This window comes from Periplaneta americana, chromosome 15 (assembly GCF_040183065.1).
Source record: "Periplaneta americana isolate PAMFEO1 chromosome 15, P.americana_PAMFEO1_priV1, whole genome shotgun sequence".
In the NCBI taxonomy this organism is placed as follows: domain Eukaryota; kingdom Metazoa; phylum Arthropoda; class Insecta; order Blattodea; family Blattidae; genus Periplaneta; species Periplaneta americana.
Genome location: NC_091131.1, coordinates 12,629,056 through 12,654,194, shown reverse-complemented (window position 1 = coordinate 12,654,194; position 25,139 = coordinate 12,629,056). Strand labels below are relative to the sequence as shown.

The 25,139-nt window shown below is 33.5% G+C and overlaps 2 protein-coding genes across 3 annotated transcripts in view; one reads left to right on the top strand and one right to left on the bottom strand.

Moving 5' to 3' along the window:
- LOC138714650 (myelin regulatory factor) overlaps positions 1-4,720 on the bottom strand; it is a 472,560-nt gene extending 467,840 nt beyond the window's left edge. The window contains exon 1 of the mRNA XM_069846712.1: positions 4,515-4,720. Within this exon, the coding sequence (XP_069702813.1) occupies positions 4,515-4,557 (43 nt within the window). The 5' untranslated portion in view covers positions 4,558-4,720. The remainder of the gene's footprint in view (positions 1-4,514) is intronic.
- A 247-nt stretch (positions 4,721-4,967) lies between these two features.
- LOC138714651 (ropporin-1-like protein) lies at positions 4,968-18,531 on the top strand. Of its 2 annotated transcripts, none has more exons than XM_069846713.1 (5): positions 4,968-5,095; positions 6,069-6,356; positions 10,989-11,150; positions 14,187-14,388; positions 18,112-18,531. In XM_069846713.1, the coding sequence occupies exons 2-5, from the start codon at positions 6,105-6,107 to the stop codon at positions 18,333-18,335; spliced, it is 840 nt and encodes a 279-aa protein (XP_069702814.1). In that variant the 5' UTR covers positions 4,968-5,095; positions 6,069-6,104; the 3' UTR covers positions 18,336-18,531. The 2 variants fall into 2 exon arrangements, with proteins under 2 accessions (XP_069702814.1, XP_069702815.1); XM_069846714.1 differs by lacking the exon at positions 4,968-5,095 and adding an exon at positions 5,147-5,255.
- The last annotated feature ends 6,608 nt before the right edge of the window (positions 18,532-25,139 follow it).

The window sequence follows — 25,139 nt, the reverse complement described above, 5'->3', positions numbered from 1 at the left end:
TTATTGAATTCATTCATTGTTGTTTAGAATTTACAAGACATGGGTCCCCGCCTCTATTTTGACAGAATATAAAAAACACCAGCGAAAAGTTTATTTATTACTGTTTTCAGTTTCGAGAAACAGGGTTCCCGCCATTTTTACAAGGTATAAAATGTTTACTTATAGCAAATAATAACAATTTCTGGGAAGATAACATTCCTTGTTACCAAAATCAATGCAAATAAAATCTATTAAACATGTCAGTTGATATTTCCAAAATTACAGTTTTGAAATAAGGACTAACTAAATCGTCAGTATATCGTCTAATTAAATATTTGGAAATGCAATTTCTAATGCCAGCCACCACTTTATTTAATATTGTTTCCATATTTGAAAACATCATGTTCTCGCATCTATTTTACACGGTGAAAAAATCCTCGTAGAAAATTTTAACTACGTCAAGGGAGACAACATCTGTACAGATCATATTTTTATTGCCAAATTCAAAGCAAGCCGAAAATTATGTATCATATCAGCTGACATTCCTAAACCTTTACAATGAAAATTAAACATAACGTAAGCGTTAACTTAACGTTACAGTAAAATCAAGAAATAATACCATCATTCACGATGGGAACATAAACATAACAGCAAACATACTTGGTAACCATGGAAACATAACAACGACGCCATTTCCTCATATTCTGTCGTATACTTCAGCGCTCCACGATTGTGTTCTGTTTGCAAATCACGTAAGCATAAGCATGAAAGTTTGGAGTTTGCAAACTTTCATGTTAACGTCTTACGGTAATGTTTATGTCAATGCTTATGTGAATCATTGTGAATGATCCCATTTGGTAGCCTGGGCGCAAACTTCTGTGTTTATGTTACGGTTATGTTTAATTTTCATTGTGAATGGGCCTTTACTTCTGAAATCAGTACGTAATACAAAAATCATAACCAAAACGTCTAATTATATTTTTGAAAAAATAATGTTCCGTATTAGTCAGCAGTTTTTTTTACAGTATTACGGTTTTCAATTTAAAAAACAAGGGGTTCCCATCTCTATTTGGTAGCCTGTAAACATACCAGTGAACACTTTATTTGAGCTATTAGGGTTTCCAATTTCAAAAACAAGGCGTTCCACCCTTATAGAGTTCAAAAATACCAGGGCACAGTTTATTTATTGTTTCTAATTTCTGAAAGACGAGATTCCCGTCCCTGTTTGACATTGTTCAAAAATACCAGGAAGCAGTTTTTTAAGGTTATTATTGTTTCCAATTTTGGAAACACGTGATTCCCGCCCCCATTTTACAGGGTATAAAAATACCAGCTAACAGTTTATTTATTATTGTTTCCTATTATTTCCTATTTCGAAAACAAGGGGTTCCCATGGGATTCCCGTCCCTATTTGACAAAATGTTAAAATACCAACGAACAATTTATTTTTAGAGAAAGAGAAATTAATCGTCCGGCCTTAATTAAGGATGACCACGAGGATCCGGAAATTAATAGCAAATAAAAATACACTTAATTAAATATGAGTATTGTTATAAAAATAAAATGTAATAATTAAGCACCACTGATTATTAATTATAAAATAAAATCTTAGAAGATGACTTTAAAATTATACTTATAAATAAAAGATTGTATTTAAAATTAGCATATCCTTAATTAAGGCCTTCTGAGTGGTATAAATTAAATTGTATAATCTGCAGGGAATCTTTAAGAATTTGCGATATGATTTTTTGAATTTCAAAAGATGGTATTGATTGATATTGCTCCCTATTATTCTTTCAATTTCGAAAACAAGAGGTTCCCACGGGGTTACCGCTCTATTTGACAGAGTATTAAAATACAAACGAAAATGTATTTATTATTGTTTCTAATTTCTGAAATACGGGATTCCAGCTCCTATCCGGCAGTGTGTAGAAATACCAGACAACAGTTTCTGTACATGGCTTATCATCGTTTCCAATTTTGAAAGCAAGGAGATCTCGCCCCTATTTGACAGAATTAAAAAAAAATACCAGGGAAAAATTCATTTATTATTGTTTCTAATTTATGAAATACGGGGTTTCCACCCCTGTTTGACAGTGTATAAAAATACCAACATACTATTTATTATTGTATCTTTGAAAACACGAGATTCCCGTCCCTGTTTGACAATGTATAAAATAAGTTTATTTATTATTGTCTCTAACTTTGAAAACACGAGATTCCCGTTCCTCTTCGACAATGTATAAAAAAATATGTTTATTTATTATTGTGTCTAACTTTGAAAACACGATATTCACGTCCCTGTTTGACAGTGTATAAAATAAGTTTATTTATTATTGTATCTAACTTTGAAAACACGAGATTCGCGTCCCTGTTTGATAGCATATAAAAATAAGTTTATTTATTATTGTATCTAACTTTGAAAACACGAGATTCACGTCCCTGTTTGACAGTGTACAAAAAATAAGTTTATTTATTATTGTATCTAACTTTGAAAACACGAGATTCACGTCCCTTTTTAACAGTGTATAAAAATAAGTTTATTTATTATTGTGTCTAACTTTGAAAACACGAGATTCCCGTCCCTGTTTGACAGTGTATAAAAATAAGTTTATTTATTACTGTCTCTAACTTTGAAAACACGAGATTCACGTCCCTGTTTGATAGCGTATAAAAATAAGTTTATTTATTATTGTGTCTAACTTTGAAAACACGAGATTCATATTCCTGTTTGATAGCGTATAAAAATAAGTTTATTTATTATTGTGTCTAACTTTGAAAACACGAGATTCATATCCCTGTTTGATAGCGTATAAAAATAAGTTTATTTATTATTGTGTCTAACTTTGAAAACACGAGATTCCCGTCCCTGTTTGACAGTGTATAAAAATAAGTTTATTTATTATTGTATCTAACTTTGAAAACACGAGATTCCCGTCCCTTTTAACTGTGTATAAAAAATAAGTTTATTTATTATTGAGTCTAATTCTGAAAACACGAAGTTCCCGCCCTAATTTCACCGACTTCCAAAATACAAGTGAACAGTTTATTTAGACTGTTACAGTTTTCAATTTTGAAAACACAGGGATCTCGTCCCTATTTGACAAGGTGTAAAAATATCAGCGAACACATTTTTAAGAATGTTAGTATTTTGTTTATGAGAATATTATTTTGTATTATTTTTTAGGTAGTGATATCAATTCTGTATTTTTCTATTTTAGGCTTTTTTTATTATTGTTTCCAATTTCCAAAAACTGGGGTTCCCGCCCCTATTTAACAGTGTTCAAAATACCAGTGAACAGTTTATTTAGGCTATTATTGTTTCCAATTTTTAAAACACGGAGTTCCCGCCCCTATTTGACAGAGTTCAAAACTACCAGCGGAAAATTTATTGAGATTATTATTTCCGATTTATTGTTGTTTCCAATTTCGAAAACAAGGGGTTCTTTAGGCCTTACTATTGTTTATAATTTCGAAAACATGGGTTCTTTATTATTGTTTCTAATTTCGAAAACAAGCTGTTCTTTATTATTGTTTCTAATTTTGAAAACAAGGCTTGTTTATTATTGTTTTTAATTTCCCGCCTTTTTTTGACAACGTAAAAGTACCAACGAACAGTTTATTTATTGTTCCTAATTTCGAAAAACAAGGGGTTCCCAGCTCTTTCTGACAGGGTGTTATTTATTGTTTCTAATTTCGAAAAGATGGGGTTCCCGCCCCTATTTGACAAAGTGTAAAAATACCAGTGCACAGTCCATTTATTTGTGTTCTCAATTTCGAAAACATGTGTCGACAGTGTTAAAAAATACCAGAGAACAGTTTATTCAGCTATTATTGTTTTCAATTTAGAAAACACAGGATTCTCTGCCTTATTTGACATGATGTAAAAATACCAGCGGGCAGTTTATTACAATTTCCATTCCATTTTCGAAAACAAGGCGTTGCCGCGTCCCATTTGACAGGTCGAAAAAACACGCTGGCTAATATTTCTATATTTTTACTTTTGATAGCAGTAATAACTGAACCATAATCATATCGCCCAATTAAATCTTCGGATATACAATTTTTAATACTGGATGACAGTTTATCTATTACTATTTCCAATTTCGAAAACAAATGGTTACCGCCCCCTCATTTGATTGAATGTAAAAATTATCGTGGAAAGTTTTAACAGCAGGAACTAATGACAGTTTGCACAGATCATGTTTCTTTCCGCCAAGGTCATCCCGCAGGTAATATACTGATCTCCAGCAATAAAAAATAAGTAACCTCATTGGTTTCCTGCATGTGTTCCGAGAATTTGCACTGATTGAGAGTTATTTTTAATTAATAAAATGATCAGAAAGAGTTGGCAACCAATGCAATACCAAGCAAACACGTGTACAAAACTATTATAACACTGGGAGCATTACAGGCTATACGTAAACAAAAACAAACTAGCTTTATTACTTTCGATGCTGCTGCTGTTCCAGCGAGCCACCTCCTGTCCGTCAACACCGCCTACCAAAGTGAAGGTAGTTTCACATTTAACTCACCCAGGACGGCCTGCAGAGCCTGATCCTCCCCAAGTACGTCCATGGCCGGTCCAGATCACCTTTTGCGGTCTTTTTCTCCCATCAAGTTCATCTTCTAATTGTTGTTCCCTCCATATTTATATTTCACTCAAATCACACGAAAAATGTTCCCGTTAACCCAGCAATGAACTTTCCTCCAAACTCTTTAAAGTCACGTGACCTTGCTCTCAGTCATCGAGCTTTACACGCATACCAACAGATGTCGTCCCCAAAATACATGGTTGCTTGAACTACGTTTGTTGAGGTCCATAACAGTTTTATTTGTACTAGAATATTTAGATTATCCCCAATACAAATCAAACAAATATATACTGTATAAAAGTTTAAAATTAACAATTACACTATCTAAACTCACACAACATTTATTACCATAAAAATCATATAAGATGCGTAACCATATTGTGAGTTAAAGATACCAGGAGTGTTGTCATGACAACCAAAATTCCATTCTATGTAAACATATCGTTTGTCTAATACTGTATCAATGATAAGCAATAGAACTGTAGAAAAATAAGTGTATATTAAACAGTGTACTCATTAAGGCAAGTATATTTCATTCAACATAAGCTTAAATGTATATCATGTCAATATTAAAGCGACAATGATTCCTTATAATAGCGCCTATTTAAAAACACTGTCAGAGCTTAGTTGATTTTTCTCAATGCAGTACTAAAATATATCCTAGTAAATGGAAAAAATTAGGTAAGTGATTATTATGTTATAGTTTAACAATTAAGAATTTCTGCAATCATCAACATGCTGCTTTATTCGAACAAAGATAAAATTATTAATTTAAAATTGTATTGAGCAGTTTCTAATCAATAATATTTTTTTAGTCTAGTAAGTTAAAATGATTTTAAATAATAAGTGATACTAATAGAAACTATTGTCACTTAAAATAGTAATGCAAGCCTATGTTCATGTATAGAAAAATAGTGTTATAGACTACATATAAATAATGTCTTTATTTCTATCGCACATGTAGGCCTATGTATTAAAGATGTAGATTATTACTTGAAACTTGAAAATTCCGAGGCGATACGCAGGGAAAATAATACTCCAAATACTCCCCTTGCTTTTTTTTTTTTTTTTTTTTTTTTTTTTTTTTTTTTTTTTTTAAGTGTGTGAGGGTCAGGGTGAACATTCATCTCTAATCGTTGAATTTTATATAGTTATTTATTTTTTCAAGTTTCCATAGTTACTTTAGAACAAACATGACATATAGCTTGTGTAACACATCGAATTCTGCACTTTAACCAAAATATTTAGTGATATTAAAAGTAATTAAATGTTATGAAATCAAACACAGGCTTCCTATTTAAATTATATTTAGCTAACTTTTACTAGTTCTGTAATTTTTTTTAAGAAACAAATTTTTGTAGCAAATGAAAAGTGAATTGTCACACATTATGGTGCTTTCCTTTATCTTAAAAAATGTATTATATATTATATATATGTATATATTATATATTATGTATTTAATTATATATTATGTATTTAATTGTCTTTCTACAGCAGGAAATATAACTGTGTTAACCAGACAACTACAACATGCCGGATTTGGTGGAACAGATGTATTGCTCGCAGCAGATCCATATACCCCCTACATTTCCTTTCATCCTGAAGCAATATGCAAAAGCAGCAATTCGTACACAGCCATATGACCTGCTGCGTTGGTCAGCTTCTTATTTCAGAGCAATGGCTCAAGGTGAAGAGCCCCCAGTTAAAGTGAGACTGGAGTATCCACCCCTTGACACACCATCTGGCTTATCTCCAGGATACCTGAAAGTATTACTCAAGCAGGTAAGTATGTAGCCTCAAGTCCAACCAGGGTTGCCAGACGTTCTGGATTTCCCAGGACTGTTCTGAATTTTAATGGTTTGTCCTGTGTCCTGGATTGAGTTATATGTGTCCCAGAATGGTAAAAAGATTGGAAAAATACAATTCTTTGCTCATTTCTGTATAATTATCTTTAAAAATTCCTTACTCATTTTTGAGACCCTGCCCAACTTATATTCATTGTCGTCTTCAATGCCTCCTGGCACCTCCTATCAGGTTGTATTGAAATAAAAACAATAATACTATATCATGTATTAGTTATTATTAGACTTCGTTGAATTACCACACGCAGCATGCAATCAGGTTGCCGATGTACGGTAGTATAGAGGAGGTGAGCGGACGCCCGGTCTCGTAGTATAAGCAGTTCATGTTAAGAGTTGTGACCGATCCAAATAGATAGAGCAGCTACAGCTAATGTATACCTATGTAAGCACTTGTTTTTGCATTACTGTGGCTGGAATAGTCAAAGCTTAAAATTTGTTCAGTGCAGACAAGAATTCAATCAGACATACTACAATGAGAGTGTTGCTGTTCCAAATAATTGCCCCTGGGAGTGTTGCTGTTCCAAATAATTGCCCCTGGAATACCCTTACCCCTGGAGCCAGTCTTGACCCGTTGGAAAAGTGGTTGGATGCTGTTAATTATTATGCAGAATATTACGGCAAAATAATGGAGGTAATTGATGCATTGGATAGCACAGACAGTTCCGCTGTTGCAGCTGTAAAATCATTGCCTTCTGAACAGCTATTGGAAGATATTGTTCATTAGTTTTAATTTTAGAATCGTATCCAAAAGCATCACCCTGTTAGAATCGTGTAAACTACAACTCTCAGACGCCCTTAATATAGTAGATAAAGTATCACAAGCCGTTATCCAAAATAACAATTCACTAATTTCAGAAAAAGTAAAATGTAAGTTGAGAAACATTATTGCTAAAAATTCTGCCTATTCACAACTTCGTATTATAAATAATGTACTATCAGGTCACGACAAGACAAGACGTCTGAAGTTGGTGTACTAAAAAGTAGTGACTTCCCGTTCTTCAAATATGCACCTATTACATCGTGTGATGTTGAACATACATTTTCCCAATATAAAAACTGTTTGAGTGACCATCGGAGGGGGTTCACTTTGCAGTCGCTCAAAATGTACGTAACTCTTTACTGCAATTCACATATTCAAGGATGATGAGAGTATATTACATTAAATTTTAAGAGTTAATATACCTCACTATAAAATAATTGTGTAGTAAACCTTACGATTCTCGAGTCAATTCCACGAAGTCTAGCTATTATATTATAGTAGGGCTATCTTTAGTCTTTACTCTCTTTGGAAGTTGATTTATTATTGATAGATTTAAACACTGCATCATATATTTCTTCTGTATACATCAGGCTGTAACATGGCATTATTTTTCAGACTTCATAATAATTCAAAGGAAATTTCATAATCTAGCAAAATTGTAACAAAATTAAAAGTTTAGGCTCTATACAATTGGTATAAATACATAAAACTAATAAAATCAGTTGTACATATTACAAATTGAGTTAATTCAAATGTATAGTCACGTTAAAGTATGCAGTACAGTCACCTGTCCTGGATTCCTGATGACAGAATCAGGCAACCCTGAGACCAAACCAACAGTAAATTTGTTAATAAAACAAAAGCTCCAAATCAAATATTCATTAAAATAATGATAACAGTCTTAGACAATATTTATGTACGGTATAGAAAATTAGTACCGGTATAAAAATAAACCAAGACATTTTATTTTGAAAAAAACAAGTTGAATTCAATTGGAATTTATGACTGATAAAGACATGATAGTAATTTCGTTTCTCTTACTATAATTCAATGAATTATTCATCATCATCATCATCATCATCATCATAGTACAATAAGAAAATTCTAGAATAATCACAAAAAATGTTGTTTTTTTTAATGTCATTTTGAGAGTTCAGATAAGTTTGTGAATAATAATATCAAATAATTGTTTTTTTTTTTAATTTCAGTCAATCACTTATCAGGTTAAGGCAGCAGAAATAGATTCTGTTACATCAAATTACAATATATTAATAAGCATCACGAATGTTTTCGACTTTTTTATGCAAGTCATCTTCAGTTGATATATTACAAACAAGTACAATTGAACGTAGGTGAAAAATATAAAGATACAAAACACATATAAAACACAAGTAAAAGTTTTACCTTGCTTGCTTTTTTAAGGGTTTAAATAGCGTACATAGTATTAAAATAACTTTCAGATAAAAAAACATTCCAGTAAATAGAGTTATAATGTAAACACTATATTAAAATGGCAGGCAATGTGCCGAAGTTGTAAGATTAAAATAGTTTAAAAATTATGTTAAACTGAAGGCTTGTTCATTATGATGTTCAACATGTTGGAAATCTGTAGGAAATAGATGTGAAAACTATTCTCGGTCTATTTGCCGCAGTGAGAGGCATTAATATCGGAAAAGATTGATCAAAAAGATCCCGGGATTGATACCCGGCCCCGGAACAATTTTTCCTTTGAAATTATTCAAATCTGCTTTACAGGGAGCTTCACCTGAAAGACTAGATTTGCATGATCAAAAAGATGTTTTAAGAATTTTGAAGAAAAATTAAGTGATTAAAGCCTGACAGAGTTTTAAAATAATAATTAATACTCACGAATGGTGTGCAGTAGAGGTTTTCAGAAGCTATGGCCTTCTCATCTTGGCATTACAAGGTAGATTGAGCTATTGAATTTTATATGAACGGAGCACGGAAAAGAAATACTTATTAATATATTGTAATTTGATGTAACAGAATCTATTTCTGCTGGTGATTGACTGAAAATAAAAACCAACTATTTGATATTACAAATGTTGTTGTTTAGTCAACTGTCCGACGACAGGTCTAAATCTCACAAGTGATACCAACAAAGCACCACTTATGAAGCAACTAGGCCAGGAGATAATGGGGTAGGGTGGCCAGTTCCTTTCCCCCTCCATTGCGTACATCGCCAATTAGCTACATAGTACACTAATCAGACTTCAGATGTATACAAACAATATTGTTCTTATTGTCTTATTGCTTGATAATAGATATACATATCAGCCAGAACCTCAATCAGAGGAAAATAAACACAATAGGGGTAAATATAACAATGCACTTTATGTGGGTTTTACAGCCCACAAAGAAATTGTTGCTTGCAAACTTATGAAGAAATATGGAAATTTATTTTTGTGCCCAAGAAAAGATATTGCATATTTCTTCATAGGTTTCCAATAAAATAATATACAATAGTTTTTTTTAAGTTGGCCCTGCTGAATGTATGTGTGTATGTTTCAAGTCCTTATCAGGATATTTCTAGCTTTCACTAGCTTTCTGATTAAAAACAGTAGAAGAAGAAAACGCGAAGAATAACCCACAACGTGAAGACGAAACTCTGGAATCGTGATAAAGGAATTTTTCTTGGGAATGTTCGCTTACCAAAAATAACACCAAATAAAACCATAATTATTCCATTCTCATTATCTGAAAAGTGTAACAAACCTCCTACATCTATATTAAGTATTAAATTACATAATTCTGATTGTTGTCTTATACAGTGTAAATGTCCGATTATTAAGGAGTTCTCTGAAGTTAAGTATTTAGGCATAATTTTCGATAATCATTTAAAATGGAACCAACACATTAATTACCTTTGTAATAAATTACGTAAAATAATATATTTTTTGTTTTATTGAGGAATTACTTGTCAATAAGTTTATTGCGCACAATATATTTAACTTTATTTCAATAGGTAATTATGTATGGAATTATAGGATGGGGTAGCTCATTTAAATCTAATTTTAATCCACTTTATTTATTACAGAAGAAAATAATTAAAATATGTCTTCATAAACCTATTGATTTTCCATCTCAAAAATTGTTTTTAGACTTTAATGTACTTAACATAAGACAAATTTATTATATTGTATTAATAACATTCATACATGAAAATCGAAATAATTTTGAATTGTATTCTCATAGTTATGAAATAAAAGATATGAATTCTTTAAGATTGTTTGAACCAAAATGCAACACTGCTACAGTATTTAATCATAGTAGTAATTTAGGTCCAAGAATATATAACAAATTTATATTTAAGTATCCTAATCTTATCGATACTAATAGTTCTAGTATTAAATTAAAAAAGTTAGGTATGGATTTTATAAAAATTGAAAAATTGTAAATTTAAATTTATATACTATAATTGCATAGTAGACATAAGACAAATTGTATTGTATACTTATTAATTTCAATTCAGGAATCCGCCCCTGAGCACGAGTTCTACTCTTTCAGGGGCGAGCTAAAGTTTTTCTCTATATATTATATTTTATGTTACAATTATTAGCAAAATAAAATAAATAAAATAAAAATAAAATAAAAAAGTGCTTTGCAAGTTTGGGGGCAAAAAAGTAGCAGCCCAATTTTCAAACTACTCTGCACAGTGGTCATAATAAGGCCCTGGAAAATTCTTATTGGTAGTATTGGTATTTTGGGACAAAAATAGGTTTAGATATAATTTGTACCGAATATAAATAATACTCTATATATGTATTTCAGATTGGAAATGTGAAGACAGTACCAGCAGAGGTGCTGCATCAGAAATGGCAAGGAATTTGTCTCAATGAGAATGCACTGAATGAAATGTTAAAGCTGGGTGGATTCAGTGATGACGTAGACTGGCTTAAGTTTGTAGCTATCGCAGCTGGCCATCTTACTAAAGTAAGTAATAAAATCTGTGGCCGGGAGGAAAAAGGTCTTAAGTAAAAATTTTATACTTTTCAGGAGAGCAATAGAAAGATTGAAATTGGTGTCAATTATAGAGTTTTTTTAATTAAGAGTTTTTCCCTGGATATTATTTGTTTATATTTCTTCTAAAATAGGCAATGTTGCTCATTTAACAATTTTCTTGATTATTTCCAAAAATAGCCGCACTTAAGCCCTTTTAAGACTAGAACCCAAACTGAGTAGAAGGGACTATTAAACATAAGACCTTTTACACATGTCAAAATAAATGAGAAATGTAAATTATTAGAAATGTAAAATGGGTCTTAAACAATTATAGGACTGTTTACCCTGGTTCTTAAAGTTTTAAAAGGAAAGGGCATCAGTATGTGATAAAATGGCTAAAATACAAGTTAGACCTTTTTAATAGGGAAGCATGGAAAGTAAACATGTGATGTTTGTAAGGAATAAAGTATTAAATATTCTTAAGTCCTTTATTCTGTGTGTGCTAGATTTAAAAAGTATTTAGGACATTTGGTAACGCTCTATAAATCCAGTCAGGAGTCTTATTTGACTTTAGCCGTTTTACCAGATTGTAGAGAATTGTTTCCACTTTTAGAATACCGGTATATAAAAAATCTCATTTTCACAAAATATTGACTTAAGACCTTTTTCCTCCTGCCACAAAAATGTGTCTCGTATTATTAGAAGAAATGTCTGACACAATTTTTGGTTCGGATATCATGAGCCTTCCACTATCTGAGGTCAAAACAACACAAGGTTCTGTTTCTTGAAATAACTAGTTGTACTAGTAACAGGGGCGTACACAAGAAAGGAAGTTACCAGGTTTGAACCCTCCCTTGCACTTTAAAAAAAATTATATATTTAAATTTTAAGTATTGTTTTTTAATCCATAATGTTTTCCCTTCTCTAATTTTTCACTGTCAGAGTAACAAAATCTACATCGACATAAGGTATAGTCCTCCTATCCCTCCTTCAATATAATCCCTGTGCTTGGTGCTGTGGCACGTTCGAATTATAACAATGCTATCTTTAATATAGAGAGACCTACTGCCCAGCTCCGACCTTGTAATAAAATGAAGCTGAAATTTAACTTGTTGTGAAACATATTGAAAAGGTTGTTTTGACAATTTTGCAATGCAGATGTTAAATATTATGCAGTGTCTATTTTAAACTCATTTTAAGAGCGGTTTTACATTCATTCGTTAGTTTGAGTCCCAACTTTATTGTGAAACATTCGTTTAATATTCTGTGCATTTGATAGTTCATATTTTTAATATAAACTTCACATTATTGTTTAGCAAAAAGTAGTGTAGTGATTCTCGCGAGGTTAGTGAAAATTTCACATTGGCAATTGTTTCTTCGCAGCCAGTGTGACAATGTTGTCGAAAATGTTCTTCCAGGAACTAGTTTCACATTCTGTGAAAACTAAGCTGATGATGATAATAATAATAATAATAATAATGTTAAGTTAATTAGCATAATCTGAAACTTCCAAACCTGTACTAAAAGCGCTGGCATTAGAAGCTGTGAACAATAGATACCCACCAGAAGAATGGTTACATATTTACACAGATGGGTCTACTATCGATAACAACTCAGGATCAGGAATTACATGTGCGTTATTCTCATTTTATCAACCAGCAGGACATCATACAACAAATTTTGATGCGTAAATAATGGCTATTCATATCTCACTCCAACACCTACTGTACAGAATAGATAAATTTCAAAATGCTGTCATTCTCTCTGATTCTGAAGCAGCATTATATGCAATAAATTCATATAAAATGATGTCAATCCAAATTAAAGAAAGTCACAAAATGATCCAACAACTTCAAAAACTACAGAAAACAATTCAATTGCAATGGATACCTGCACATTGCGGAATTGCTGGAAATGGAACTGCTGATTTTCTTGCCAAAAAAGGATCCAATTTAATTCAGAATACAAATACAAGCCTACCTTTTACATCCATCAAAAGACTAATTAAAAATAAATATAAAATCAAGCACAACCAAGCACCATGTACCAAAGCCAAAGATAAAAAATGGAGCATTTTAATAAAAAAAAAAAAAAAAAAAAAAAAACAAACAAATTATTCCAGAAATCTCACGTAAATCTGCAGTAGCAAAATTCAGACTGCTTATGGAACAGGATTATTTGGCCAAACACTTGAATAAAACAGGAATTTACACAAATCCAAATTGCCCTCTATGCAACAAAGAAGAAGAAATGACTGAAGATCATCTACAAACCTGTGAAGTTCTACCTGATGGATCCACCACAGAGAAATATTGGAGAGCAAGAACGCTAATGGCTTCGTTGCCAAAGCTCGGCATTAGATAACAACAACATAATAATAATAATAATAATAATAATAATAATAATAATATTAGTAATACACAAAATTTTAAATACCGATAATGTAAATTGTAAACAATTTTAATAATGACAAAATTCTATGTATGCCACTGGGTCTCTTAGTTATGGAGATAGAACAATGTCTTTCATTTACCTCATCTTAAGCCTAAAGGGAGACAGAGTTTTAATTATTTTAAAGAGATATAGACTTAACGAAATAAACTTGCTTAAAAAATCACAGGCCAAGCTTGAATATGGGAAAGCATCACTTTACTGTTATAGCTGTATGCCTAGGTTTATGACAAGGTTAGACAGGGTTTGATGAGGGGTTGGCTAAGTAACAGGCCGAGGTCTATGACAGATGGCCATGAGGTCTGTGACAGGTAGCAGTGATTTTATGACATTTATTGCCCTGTCCAAGTTCCATTCAACTTGAGTTTTACCATCATTATAGCCAGTGACCAAACATTTTAACTACCTACCTGTACTTTTATGCAACTCAAAAAAAACGGAAGTTTACATTTTGTCCCATTTTTACTCTTTCTGGTCCTACATTTATAACGTTATCTTTCTGCTTTCATATACCGGTACTACTATCTTCCTTATAAACTTAAATAATTTGCTTTATTCGTATTTTTCATGTGCCAGTCCCTGACTCAAACCATGTACCTCATCTGCGAACTTCTGACAGAGGAGCCAGAGGGAGGAAGTGATATGATACCCTTTGAGACCTTCAAGGAGCTCTACATATTCCTGGCAGAGCTAGACTGCGGTTCAGGGGATGAAAGTGAAGGAGAGAACAAAGAGGAAGTGGCAGAAGCAGAAGCAGGAAGTCCGGAAGCAACACAAGGTAAATTTATAAGTAGGGCTGTGATATTTTTATATTAACGAAAAACACGAAATGTTTGAAAACTTTATTGGCTTTGCTTTGCCAGTTACTATTATCTTTAAATTTTTCATCAAACTGATGCAAAACAGTACATTTTAAATTTTTTAACACTATAGTTAAGCGGTTAGGTGTAGCTTACAGCAGTAAAATTTTTGGAAATATTCAACACTTTTTTCCTCCATTACTGTATATTGTACAATAATGTATGTGTAAAACACTTCTTCTTCTATATGAAAAAAATATTTTTACGATTAAAAAAAAAATTATATATATATATATATAGATATATATATTTTTTTTTCCAAATTCAAAATGATGGCAGTTCACTGTGCAGTTATGAAAAATTTCCCTGATAACTCATAAACTTGTTAATTTTTTCATGTTCTCTCTCTTTTATTTTATTGCTGAAACTCATGTTTACACTATCATGCTCTTTCAACTACATTCCTTAATAAATAATATTTTTTTTATATTGTATTAGAATAAAATACTGGTATCTGACCATATTTTTAAATTACTTTATTTTTTATCAGACAATCTATCAAAGGTAGAGAAGTGATCTTGCATCGTATTATAGATATGAGATGCATAAATACAAACAAAAAATTTCATCATAGAATGTTGGATAGTTTTTTAATTATGTGGGGAACGCTTCATCACTGCATAGTGAACTGAATTTTGAAAAAAAAAAGTAAATATTTTTTTAAATCATAAAAATATTTTTTTTCATATAGCAGGACAGTGTTTTAAACATAGTAATTTTTATTATTGTACAAGATACAGTAATGGAGGAAAAAAATGTTGAATATTTCCAAAAATTTTACTGCTGTAAGCTGTACCTAACCCCTTAAGTCATTGCCACAAGAAGGGGACATTTTGGCATCCTGTTTTACTTTAAAAAATATGGGACAGACTAAAAAAAAGGGACTGTCCCAACTAATATGGGACATCTGGTCACCTTAGTTATATGGCAGTAAAAATGTTTAATAGCCTCCCTATGGATATAAAATATCAATCAATCAATCATAAACATAAAGTCTACTGTAGTCTATTCAGTTGTTGTTTTTCACGAGAAATGAGGGGTATTTTGATCGGTGTTCATTATAGATGCCTGTTGCTAGTAGCCAGAGTTGGGGTGTAGTCAATATATACTGCAGGGCTGTGTCTTCTGCAACTGGTACTGATGATTTTAATTTACTTCTTTTGTGGTTTATGGATGGACAATATAGAAGAATGATGGATATAAAATATCAAACTCAAAACATAAGATTATTTAGAGCCAAATTAAAGAAGTACCTAATTTCTCACGTGTTCTTTTCTGTAGGTGAATTTATGGCATTGAACAATGCGGCATGAATATTTCTGTCTTGTATTAAGTATGGATACAAACCAATAATGTTGTACTGTAGACTATATTGTAAAACTCTTCTGTATATATTTCAACTAGACTGTGACTATAATTAAGACTTCGTAGTAGGCTACTATTAAGAATTTTTTTTGACTTGTTCCATATTCTAGCTGTGGAGCGATGTACGAATACCATGGAATGTAAATAAATACAATACAATACAATAACGCAAGCAGCATGAAAGTACACACACACTTCGACATCATGTATTGTTCATATTGCAGTAGGTGTGCCTTTATAGATGTGTCAGTTATTTGTATACCATCATCTAGGTTGAAATAAAAAATATGAATAATTGATTAAATGGCGATCTTACTCGTGTTAATTATGTAAGCATGTGCGGCTTACAGCTGTTTCGGTGCTACTTGACACCATCCTCAGAGCCTTCTGTGTCTTGGCACCATCTCAACTTCGCTGCCTATTGTGTGGGTGCGTTCGTGCGATGAAGAGTTGTCAAATAGTGTGTGTGTTCTGAAATTGATGTGTGTGTTGAGAATTTGATTAGGGTGTGTTTTAGTGTGTCTGTATATTTCATATTGTTCTAGTGTGTCGAGTTTTTGGTTTTTGGGTTGTATGTGTAGGATTTCCATGTCTGTATTTATGTTATTGTGTGTGGTTAGCATTAGTTATGTGTTCGGCATATGTAGATGTATTGTGTCCTCTGGTTATTGCTTTAATGTGTTCTTTGTATCGAGTTTGGAATGATCTGCCTGTCTGTCCAATGTAGGAACTGTCGCAACTATTGCTAACTAACTATGCCATTTAATTAAATTATTTATACATCTTGATTACACAACTTTTAACACTGTATCACTTCGGAATATGTTTTTTTTTTATCCAATGCCACCAGGTTGTCTTTTCGACATTTCTGGTCTTCTCTCCTGGCCGTGGCTTAGTTGTAACCCACTTCTGAGGTTGGGGCGCCTGGAAGGCGGAGTTACATTACCCCGATGATGTGATAGAATGACTATGATAATGTGGTGCCAGGAGAGGTCTTAAATCTAAACTTAACCTAAATTCCAGACCATGGACGAACACAGGAATAATCCCCTTTAAGGAAAGATTCCTGTGCTCTAACCGGGAATCGAACCCGGGACCTCATGAACTATAGCCAGAAGCTCTGACCACTAGACCATGAGGCTGGTCGGAATATGTATGATAAGAACTTTCTTGTGTTAACATGTTTCGACCTATTTTCGGTCATCTTCAGAACTGGTCGTTGTTGGTCTTTGCGCCTCTTGTTTCCTGTGAGGGTGCGTTCGTAGTGTAGAGTCAAAGAGTGTATGTGTTTTGAAATTGAGTTGTGTGTTGAGAATATCGTTGGGGTGTGTTTTCGTGTGTCTGTATATTTCATATTGTTCTAGTGTGTTGAGTTTCTGGCTTTTTGGTTGGATGTGCAGTATTTCCATGTCTGTGTTGATGTCTCTGTAGATGTGGTTGACATTTGTGATGTATTCTGCATATGTGGAGGTGTTTTGTAATTATGTTATGGCTGTGATATGTTCTTTGTAACGTGTTTGAAACGATCTGCCTGTCTGTCCTATGTAGAAGTTGCTGCAGGTATTACATTTGAGTTTGTATACGCCTGTGTGGTTGTATTTGTTTGTCGCATACAGAACAAATAACACTCTACAAAAACATCTCAACACACAAACAAACAAATATAACCACACAGGTGTATACAAACTCAAATGTAACACCTGCAACAATTTCTACATAGGACAGACAGGCAGATCATTTCAAACACGTTACAAAGAACACATCACAGCCATAACAAAATTACAAAACACCTCCACATATGCAGAACACATCACAAATGCCAACCACACCGACAGAGACATCAACACAGACATGGAAATACTGCACATCCAACCAAAAAGCCAGAAACTCAACACATTGGAACAATATGAAATATACAGACATACGAAAACACACCCCAACGATATTCTCAACATACAACTCAGTTTCACATACACTCTTTGACTCTACACTACGAACCCACCCAAACAGGAAACAAGAGGCGCCAAGACCAACAACGACCAGTTCCGAAGATGACCGAAAATAGGTCGAAACGTGTTAACAAGGTACGATAATATTTAACACAAGAAAGTTCTTATCATACATATTCCGCAATTATTTATATTCAAGTGTTAAAAGTAGTGTACAAAAGATTCAACATGGATAAAAAATATGGAAATGAAAAAAACTTCAATACGTAAATAGAACTCAATTAAGCATATGGAATGAAATAATATTGTTCCCTTTCATTTTGGCAGAAAAGTCTGAGTCAGAAGCAGATGAAACCGAAGAAGTGAAATCTGCAACACCGAAGGACGGCCCCAACATCCCAGGCATCGGTCCAGCAGTTCCTGATGCACAGATTCAGTCCGTGCTGAAATATCTGGAGTACTGGGCGGAGCGCCAGAGTGGCATGGTGATGCCCCGCAACATCCACCACTTCCTCTGCCCATCACTGGACAAAGTCCCTGTGTCGGAGTAGTCGACATTGTCACTTCCATTATTCTGAGCTTCCTAGACACACGATAGCATTTGCCAGAAAGTAATGAATTCTACTCTCACATTCCTGGCTCCCTAATTTATTAGTTACTATGGATGATAATTATTGATTGTTAATTATGAAGTGATAAATCGTATTATATAGTATACATAATAAAGTGAATATAATACTAACTGCATCTGTATTTTTTTTTAATTCGTAAAGTTTACAACACATTGTATCCTTCACCTGACATAATTCGGAACATTAAATCCAGACGTTTGAGATGGGCAGGGCATGTAGCACGTATGGGCGAATCCAGAAATGCATAGAGAGTGTTAGTTGGGAGGCCGGAGGGAAAAAGACCTTTAGGGAGGCCGAGACGTAGATGGGAGGGTAATATTAAAATGGATTTGAGGGAGGTGGGGTATGATGATTGAGACTGGATTAATCTTGCACAGGATAGGGACCAATGGCGGGCTTATGTGAGGGCGGAAATGAACCTTCGGGTTCCTTAAAAGCCAGTAAGTAAGTAAGAAGTTTACAACATGCAGTGTCCTCCACATACAAAGGGTCTTCCAGTAAGTGTGTCTCTTCTCACTTTATAGATCTCTTGAATATGGAACAAATTTTGATGGAGAAATCGGACTGCCTCCGTGGTCTGTTGGTCAGCATGCTGGCTTCCAGATCAGGAGGTCCCGGGTTCGATTCCCGGGCTAGGCTCTCTTTCTTGAAGAAGAGGAATTCCCTGGGTGTCTAGAGTCTGGAAATTTGTATGAATGTGAGTGTGATAGGTTAATATAAATTAACCAATCATCACCAGGACTGTCGCTGGGCAGTAACCTGAACACACATTCCAGCGTCACATTGTTGACAAGTAACTCCATCTGTTAGTACAACCATAAAGCATCTAATAGATGGTATAGAGTTACCAACAACGGGGGGGGGGGAAAAAAAAAAAAAAAAAAAAAAAAAAGATGGAGAAATCGGTGCAATAAGTGAAAGTCTCAGGAATCTTCTATGCCACATCAATAAATTTAGGAATGCAGTTGTATTGTCAGATTCCAAAGCAGCTACTCTATCAATAGTCTCTAAACACACACCTTCATCTCAAACAGCAGAAATAACTAAAATGCTCTCTCAATTAATATCACTCAATAAAAGAATTGTATTCCAATGGATACCATCCCATTGTGGAATCCTGGGAAACGAGAATGCAGATGTTTTAGCAAAGAAGGACAGCACTGCTACTTACAGACCTGTTACTAAATCTACGTATTACTCTGTGAAGAGATTTATTAAATCTACATACTTAGACTTCAACAAACATAATTTGATAACACAATCCCAAGGGGAAAAATGGAACTCTCTGCATCATAATCCACAGTTAATTCCCGATTTACCACGAAAATCGTCTGTAGCTGCATTTAGATTGGCAACAGGCCATGATTGTTTGGCCAAGCATCTGCATAGAATTGGAATATATCAGTCCCCTAACTGCCCATTGTGCAACTCAAACCAAGAAATGGATTCGGAACACCTCAAAATCTGTGCTTCAGTGGCTGGCCATGATAATATCTTTGAAAAATATTGGAGTGCAAGAGGTCAAATGACTTTATTGTCAAATGCCTGGCATTAGAAAACAACAACATTCAACGATGGGAGAGAGAGAAAATAAAACTAAGTATCAGTGCTAACAAAAACTTTATGTGAAGCTTACCTTCCTGAAGGTATCATATGAAATGTTATTGTTGTTGTCTAGTGCCTTGCATTTGGCAATGAAGCCATTAACAGTCGTGCTTTCCAATACTTTTGAACTGTAGTTTCTTCTGATCTTAATGCTTCACTGGTCTTCAAGTGGTCTTCATCCATCAGGGGCGTATTTTGCGGGTACCGGCGGTAGCCCAAGGAAATTACAAAAGAAAAAGTTTATAATATAACATAATGTAATAATTTTGTATTATTAGTTTTACCATAGTAATTAAAATTAAAGTAATTGTTAGATATATTTTGTGTAATAATAGGGTCAGCGGTAGCCCAAACCCTTTAATCAGTATACGCCCCTGTCATTCATTTCTGCTGGATCGTTACGCAGGACACATATTGGTGAAGCTGAGATACCTATTCTGTAGAGATGACTTGCTAGACAGTCATGATTTGTCAATAGTCTGAAGGCTGCAACTGCTGTTTTCCTTGGTCTCTGGGGGATTATATCTGGGTTGGAAAGTAGTGTAATCCATTTTTTGTCTTTAGCATTTGATTCTATTTCTTGTAGGTATGAATGAGAAAATTTTGTAGTGTCAAGCATTTTATTGAGAAATATGAGAAATTAAATTTAGACTTTTGTTTTAGTGTTGTGCCTTTCTTTGCAAGTGTGTCTGCGGTTTCATTCCCCATGACTCCACAGTGTGCTGGAATCCATTGGAGATGGACAATCTTATTAACTTTTTGGAGTTGTGTTAACATTTTGTAGCATTCTCTTATTTTTTGTGAAATGTAAACTCTAATTATTTTAATTTCATCTTTAACATCCTACTAGAACTGGGAATGGAACCTGTACTGCAGTATATTCATCAATATCAAGACAACTAGCTTCACCATGTCAAGCATATACCTAGAACAAGGATTCCTCGAGCGATCTTAAACTACAGACCAACAAGGAAAAGATCACTGGGTCACCCTGTGAAGAGATGGCAAGAAAAATTTTATAGGAACATCATCTGTTAGGAAGATGATGATTTCGTCTTCAAGTTTACACATTATACTGGGATCACTTTTATTTTTTCTGTATTGTTATGCAGTATGTTATTTGTATTTCTCCAAGTGGCGGCCTGAACACCTGCAGACTTCTAACACATGAGTACAGGCTGTTACAAAAGAAATGTTACAGTGCTTCCATTCCTCAAATGAGGTACAGAAATTCTTATACATTCAGAAATTTAAAATAAATATTCTAGTCCAGACACATGATCTGAAGACATTAATTCATCAATTTAAGCACAGAAACTTAATCATAAACAAAAGCAAAAAAGATTTTTTGAATTCAATATTTTCTAATGTTAATACAAAAAAAAAAAAAAGTCCGGATAACTTTAGGGGGGCAGTGCCCCCCATGACTCCGCCTATGTTGGTGACAGAAAGTCCGACCTGTGCAATACACCGGCATAGATGTGAAGGATTGCCAATGGATGAAAACATCGAAGAAAAATAACGAAAGCTTTTCCACCATAGCAAATAGCACAGACAGCTATTACATTAACAGTATGGCAAACTTTGTGTGCAAAATGTGCAGTTTGTCCACCAACATGGAACTAACGAGCATTTCTGGTCATTCACATCACAACAAAGGGTAGAGAAATATTTATTTACGAAGAAAATTAGTTCGTTAAACATTTAACTTATCATATAAGTCAACTGCCATATTAAATGTAACTCAAAGGGGAATTAAAAGTGAAATCTTCAATTTCTGTAATTTTTAACCCATGGTCACCAAATTTTTACTGAAGATGCATGCTTATTAATGCTCATACAATGCCGATTTTCAAATATATAAAGCAATTAGTTTCTTAGTTACGATTTTTTGTAGCTTTTTCTCTACTGAAATCTATACTAATAATAATAAATCTGTAACCTAGGTGTTGATACAGCGTCGTAAAATAACCCAATAAAAAAAAAATAAAATAAAAAATAATAATAATAAATAAATCTGTAGCCGAAATTTTTCTGGTAATTTTCGATTTTCCAAAAATAATTGGTCCTAACATATATAATTAACCACCCTGAAACCGAAAATCGCATTTTTGAAATTTTTGTTTGTATGTCTGTCTGTATGTTTGTTACCTTTTCACGCGATAATGGCTGAAGCGATTTATATGAAAATTGGAATATAAATTAAGTTCGATGTAGCTTAGATTTCAGGCTACATGGCATTCAAAATACTTTATTTAAAAGGGGGGTTATAAGGGGGCCTGAATTAAATAAATCGAAATATCTCGCTTATTATTGATTTTTGTGAAAGATGTTACATAACAAAAGTTTCTTTAAAAATGATTTCCGATAAGTTTTATTTTTTACAAAATTTTGATAGGACTGATATTTAATGAGATAAATGAGTTTTAAAATTAAAATAACGCCATCTAAGACGGTGCAATGAATTAAGAACAAATGACTTCGTCTACAAGGGGCCTTGGACAACAACAATCGAAAGCTATTAAACATAGCCTATAGAGAATGTTTCTGTGTTTGTATGAAGTGATATCAGAAGCTAAATTAACCGATTTGTATAATTATTATTTCATCATTAGAAAGTGTAGTTTCTCTAGATGGACATAATGCTATAATGTTATTACAGTAACGTCTGAGTAAATCGAGGACAGATAAGATTAAAATAGCTTCTTATGCACAGAAAATTTGATAGGCTATTTTGTAATTCGTTTTCTGTATTTCTTAAAATAATATTTATGTACACTCATTTTAATCTCAGAGAATTAACGAACAACGAGAGTGTATTGATTTAGTATGTAGTAATAGTACGTTAGCTTAGCAATCCATTATTTTATAATTAAAATTTTAACTGTGCTCAATTGAATCGTGTTAAAATACATAAAATATATATGCAATAAATGCCATGCAAAAAAAATTGGGTAATGAGCAAAGCAGATTATCTTGCGCTGTTGTAAAAGTTGTTCCCTGGATCAAACGTCCTATTTTAATTATGTAATTACTTTATATTTATTTCTAACAGGTGCAGCGGAGCGCACGGGTATGGCTAGTAAATAAATAAAAATGCTCTTTGCGACATAAATTTAAGTTTTTTTTTTTTTATTTCAAAGTTTGAAATATAATTTCTTTGTGCATACACAAATAGACATTGGTCTGTATTTTATTATCTTCACTTAAACCTTCCGAGAAATATATATATATTTTTTCAATTATGCATTTCACATATAAGCTGAAAAAAATAATTTGTTACTCAGAGTCCATATAGGCCAGTTTCTGTCTGACAATTTTTCAATTCACAGCAGGCTAAAGTAAGGAGATGCACTATCATCTTTATATTTTTTAACTTTGCTCTAGATTATGCCGTTAGGAAAGTCCAGAAAAACAGGCAGGGTTTGGAATCGAAAGGGTATCAGCTGCTTGTCTATGCGGATGACGTGAATATGTTCGGAGAAAATCCACAAACTATTAGGAAAAACATGGGAATTTTACTGGAAGCAAGTAAGGAGATAGGTTTGGAAGTAAACCCCGAAAAAACAAAGTATATGATTATGTCTCGTGACCAGAACATAGTACGAAATGGAAATATAAAATTGTAAATTTATCCTTTGAAAAGGTGGAAAAATTCAAGTACCTTGGAGCAACAGTAACAAATACAAATGATACTCACGAGGAAATTAAACGCAGAATAAATATGGAAAATTCCTGCTATTATTCGGTTGAGAAGCTTTTGTCATCCAGTCTGCTCTCGAAAAAGCTGAAAGTTAGAATTTATAAAACAGTTATATTACCGGTTCTTCTGTATGGTTGTGAAACTTGGACTCTCACTTTGAGAGAGGAACAGAGGTTAAGGGTGTTCGAGAATAAGGTGCTTAGGAAAATATTTAGAGCTGAGAGGGATGAAGTTACAGGAGAATGGAGAAAGTTACACAACATAGAACTGCACACATTGTATCCTTCACCTGACATAATTAGAAACATTGAATCCAGATTTTTGAGGTGGACAGGGCATTAGCAGGTATGAGTGAATCTAGAAATGCATATAGAGTGTTAGCTGGAGGACCTGAAGGAAAAAGACCTTTGAGAAGGCCAAGGCATAGAAGGGAGGATAATATTAAAATAGATTTGAAGGAGGTGGGATATGATGATGGGGATTGGATTGATCTTGCTCAGGATAGGGACATTTTCTAAACATTTCATTAAAATTTAAGAACTGCATAAAAAGGAACTTCTTTGTAGATGTAAACATGTTGAAAACTCAGTATACGAGAACTACGAAAAAGGGGGCACAAAGAATTTTAAAATGACGTCAAGAGGAAAACTACGGTATTTCTCGAAAGCAGAGATTATAATATTTTTTTATTCATACAGAGAAAGACAGTCTGTCAGCTTTCCCAATAACGGGACTGCCTCATTGGACAAAGCATAACACACAGAGTGAAAACAAAAACAGACCACAAAACAGAAATGTGGAGAACGAACAAAAAAATGGAAATTAAGTACAGATAATACTTACTTACTTACAAATGGCTTTTAAGGATCCCGAAGGTTCATTGCCGCCCTCACATAAGCCCACCAGCGGTCCCTATCCTGTGCAAGATTAATCCAGTCTCTATCATCATACCCCACCTCCCTCAAATCCACTTTAATATTATCCTCCCATCTACGTCTCGGCCTCCCTAAAGGTCTTTTTCCCTCCGGTCTCCCAACTAACACTCTATATGCATTTCTGGATTCGCCCATACGTGCTACATTCCCTGCCCATCTCAAACGTCTGGATTTAATGTTCCTAATTATGTCAGGTGAAGAATACAATGCGTGCAGTTCTGTGTTGTGTAACTTTCTCCATTCTCCTGTAACTTCATCCCGCTTAGCCCCAAATATTTTCCTAAGCACCTTATTCTCAAACACCCTGAACCTATGTTCCTCTCTCAGAGTGAGAGTCCAAGTTTCACAACCATACAGAAGAACCGGTAATATAACTGTTTTATAAAATTCTAACTTTCAGATTTTTGGACAGCAGACTGGATGATAAGAGCTTCTCAACCGAATAATAGCACGCATTTCCCATATTTATTCTGCGTTTAA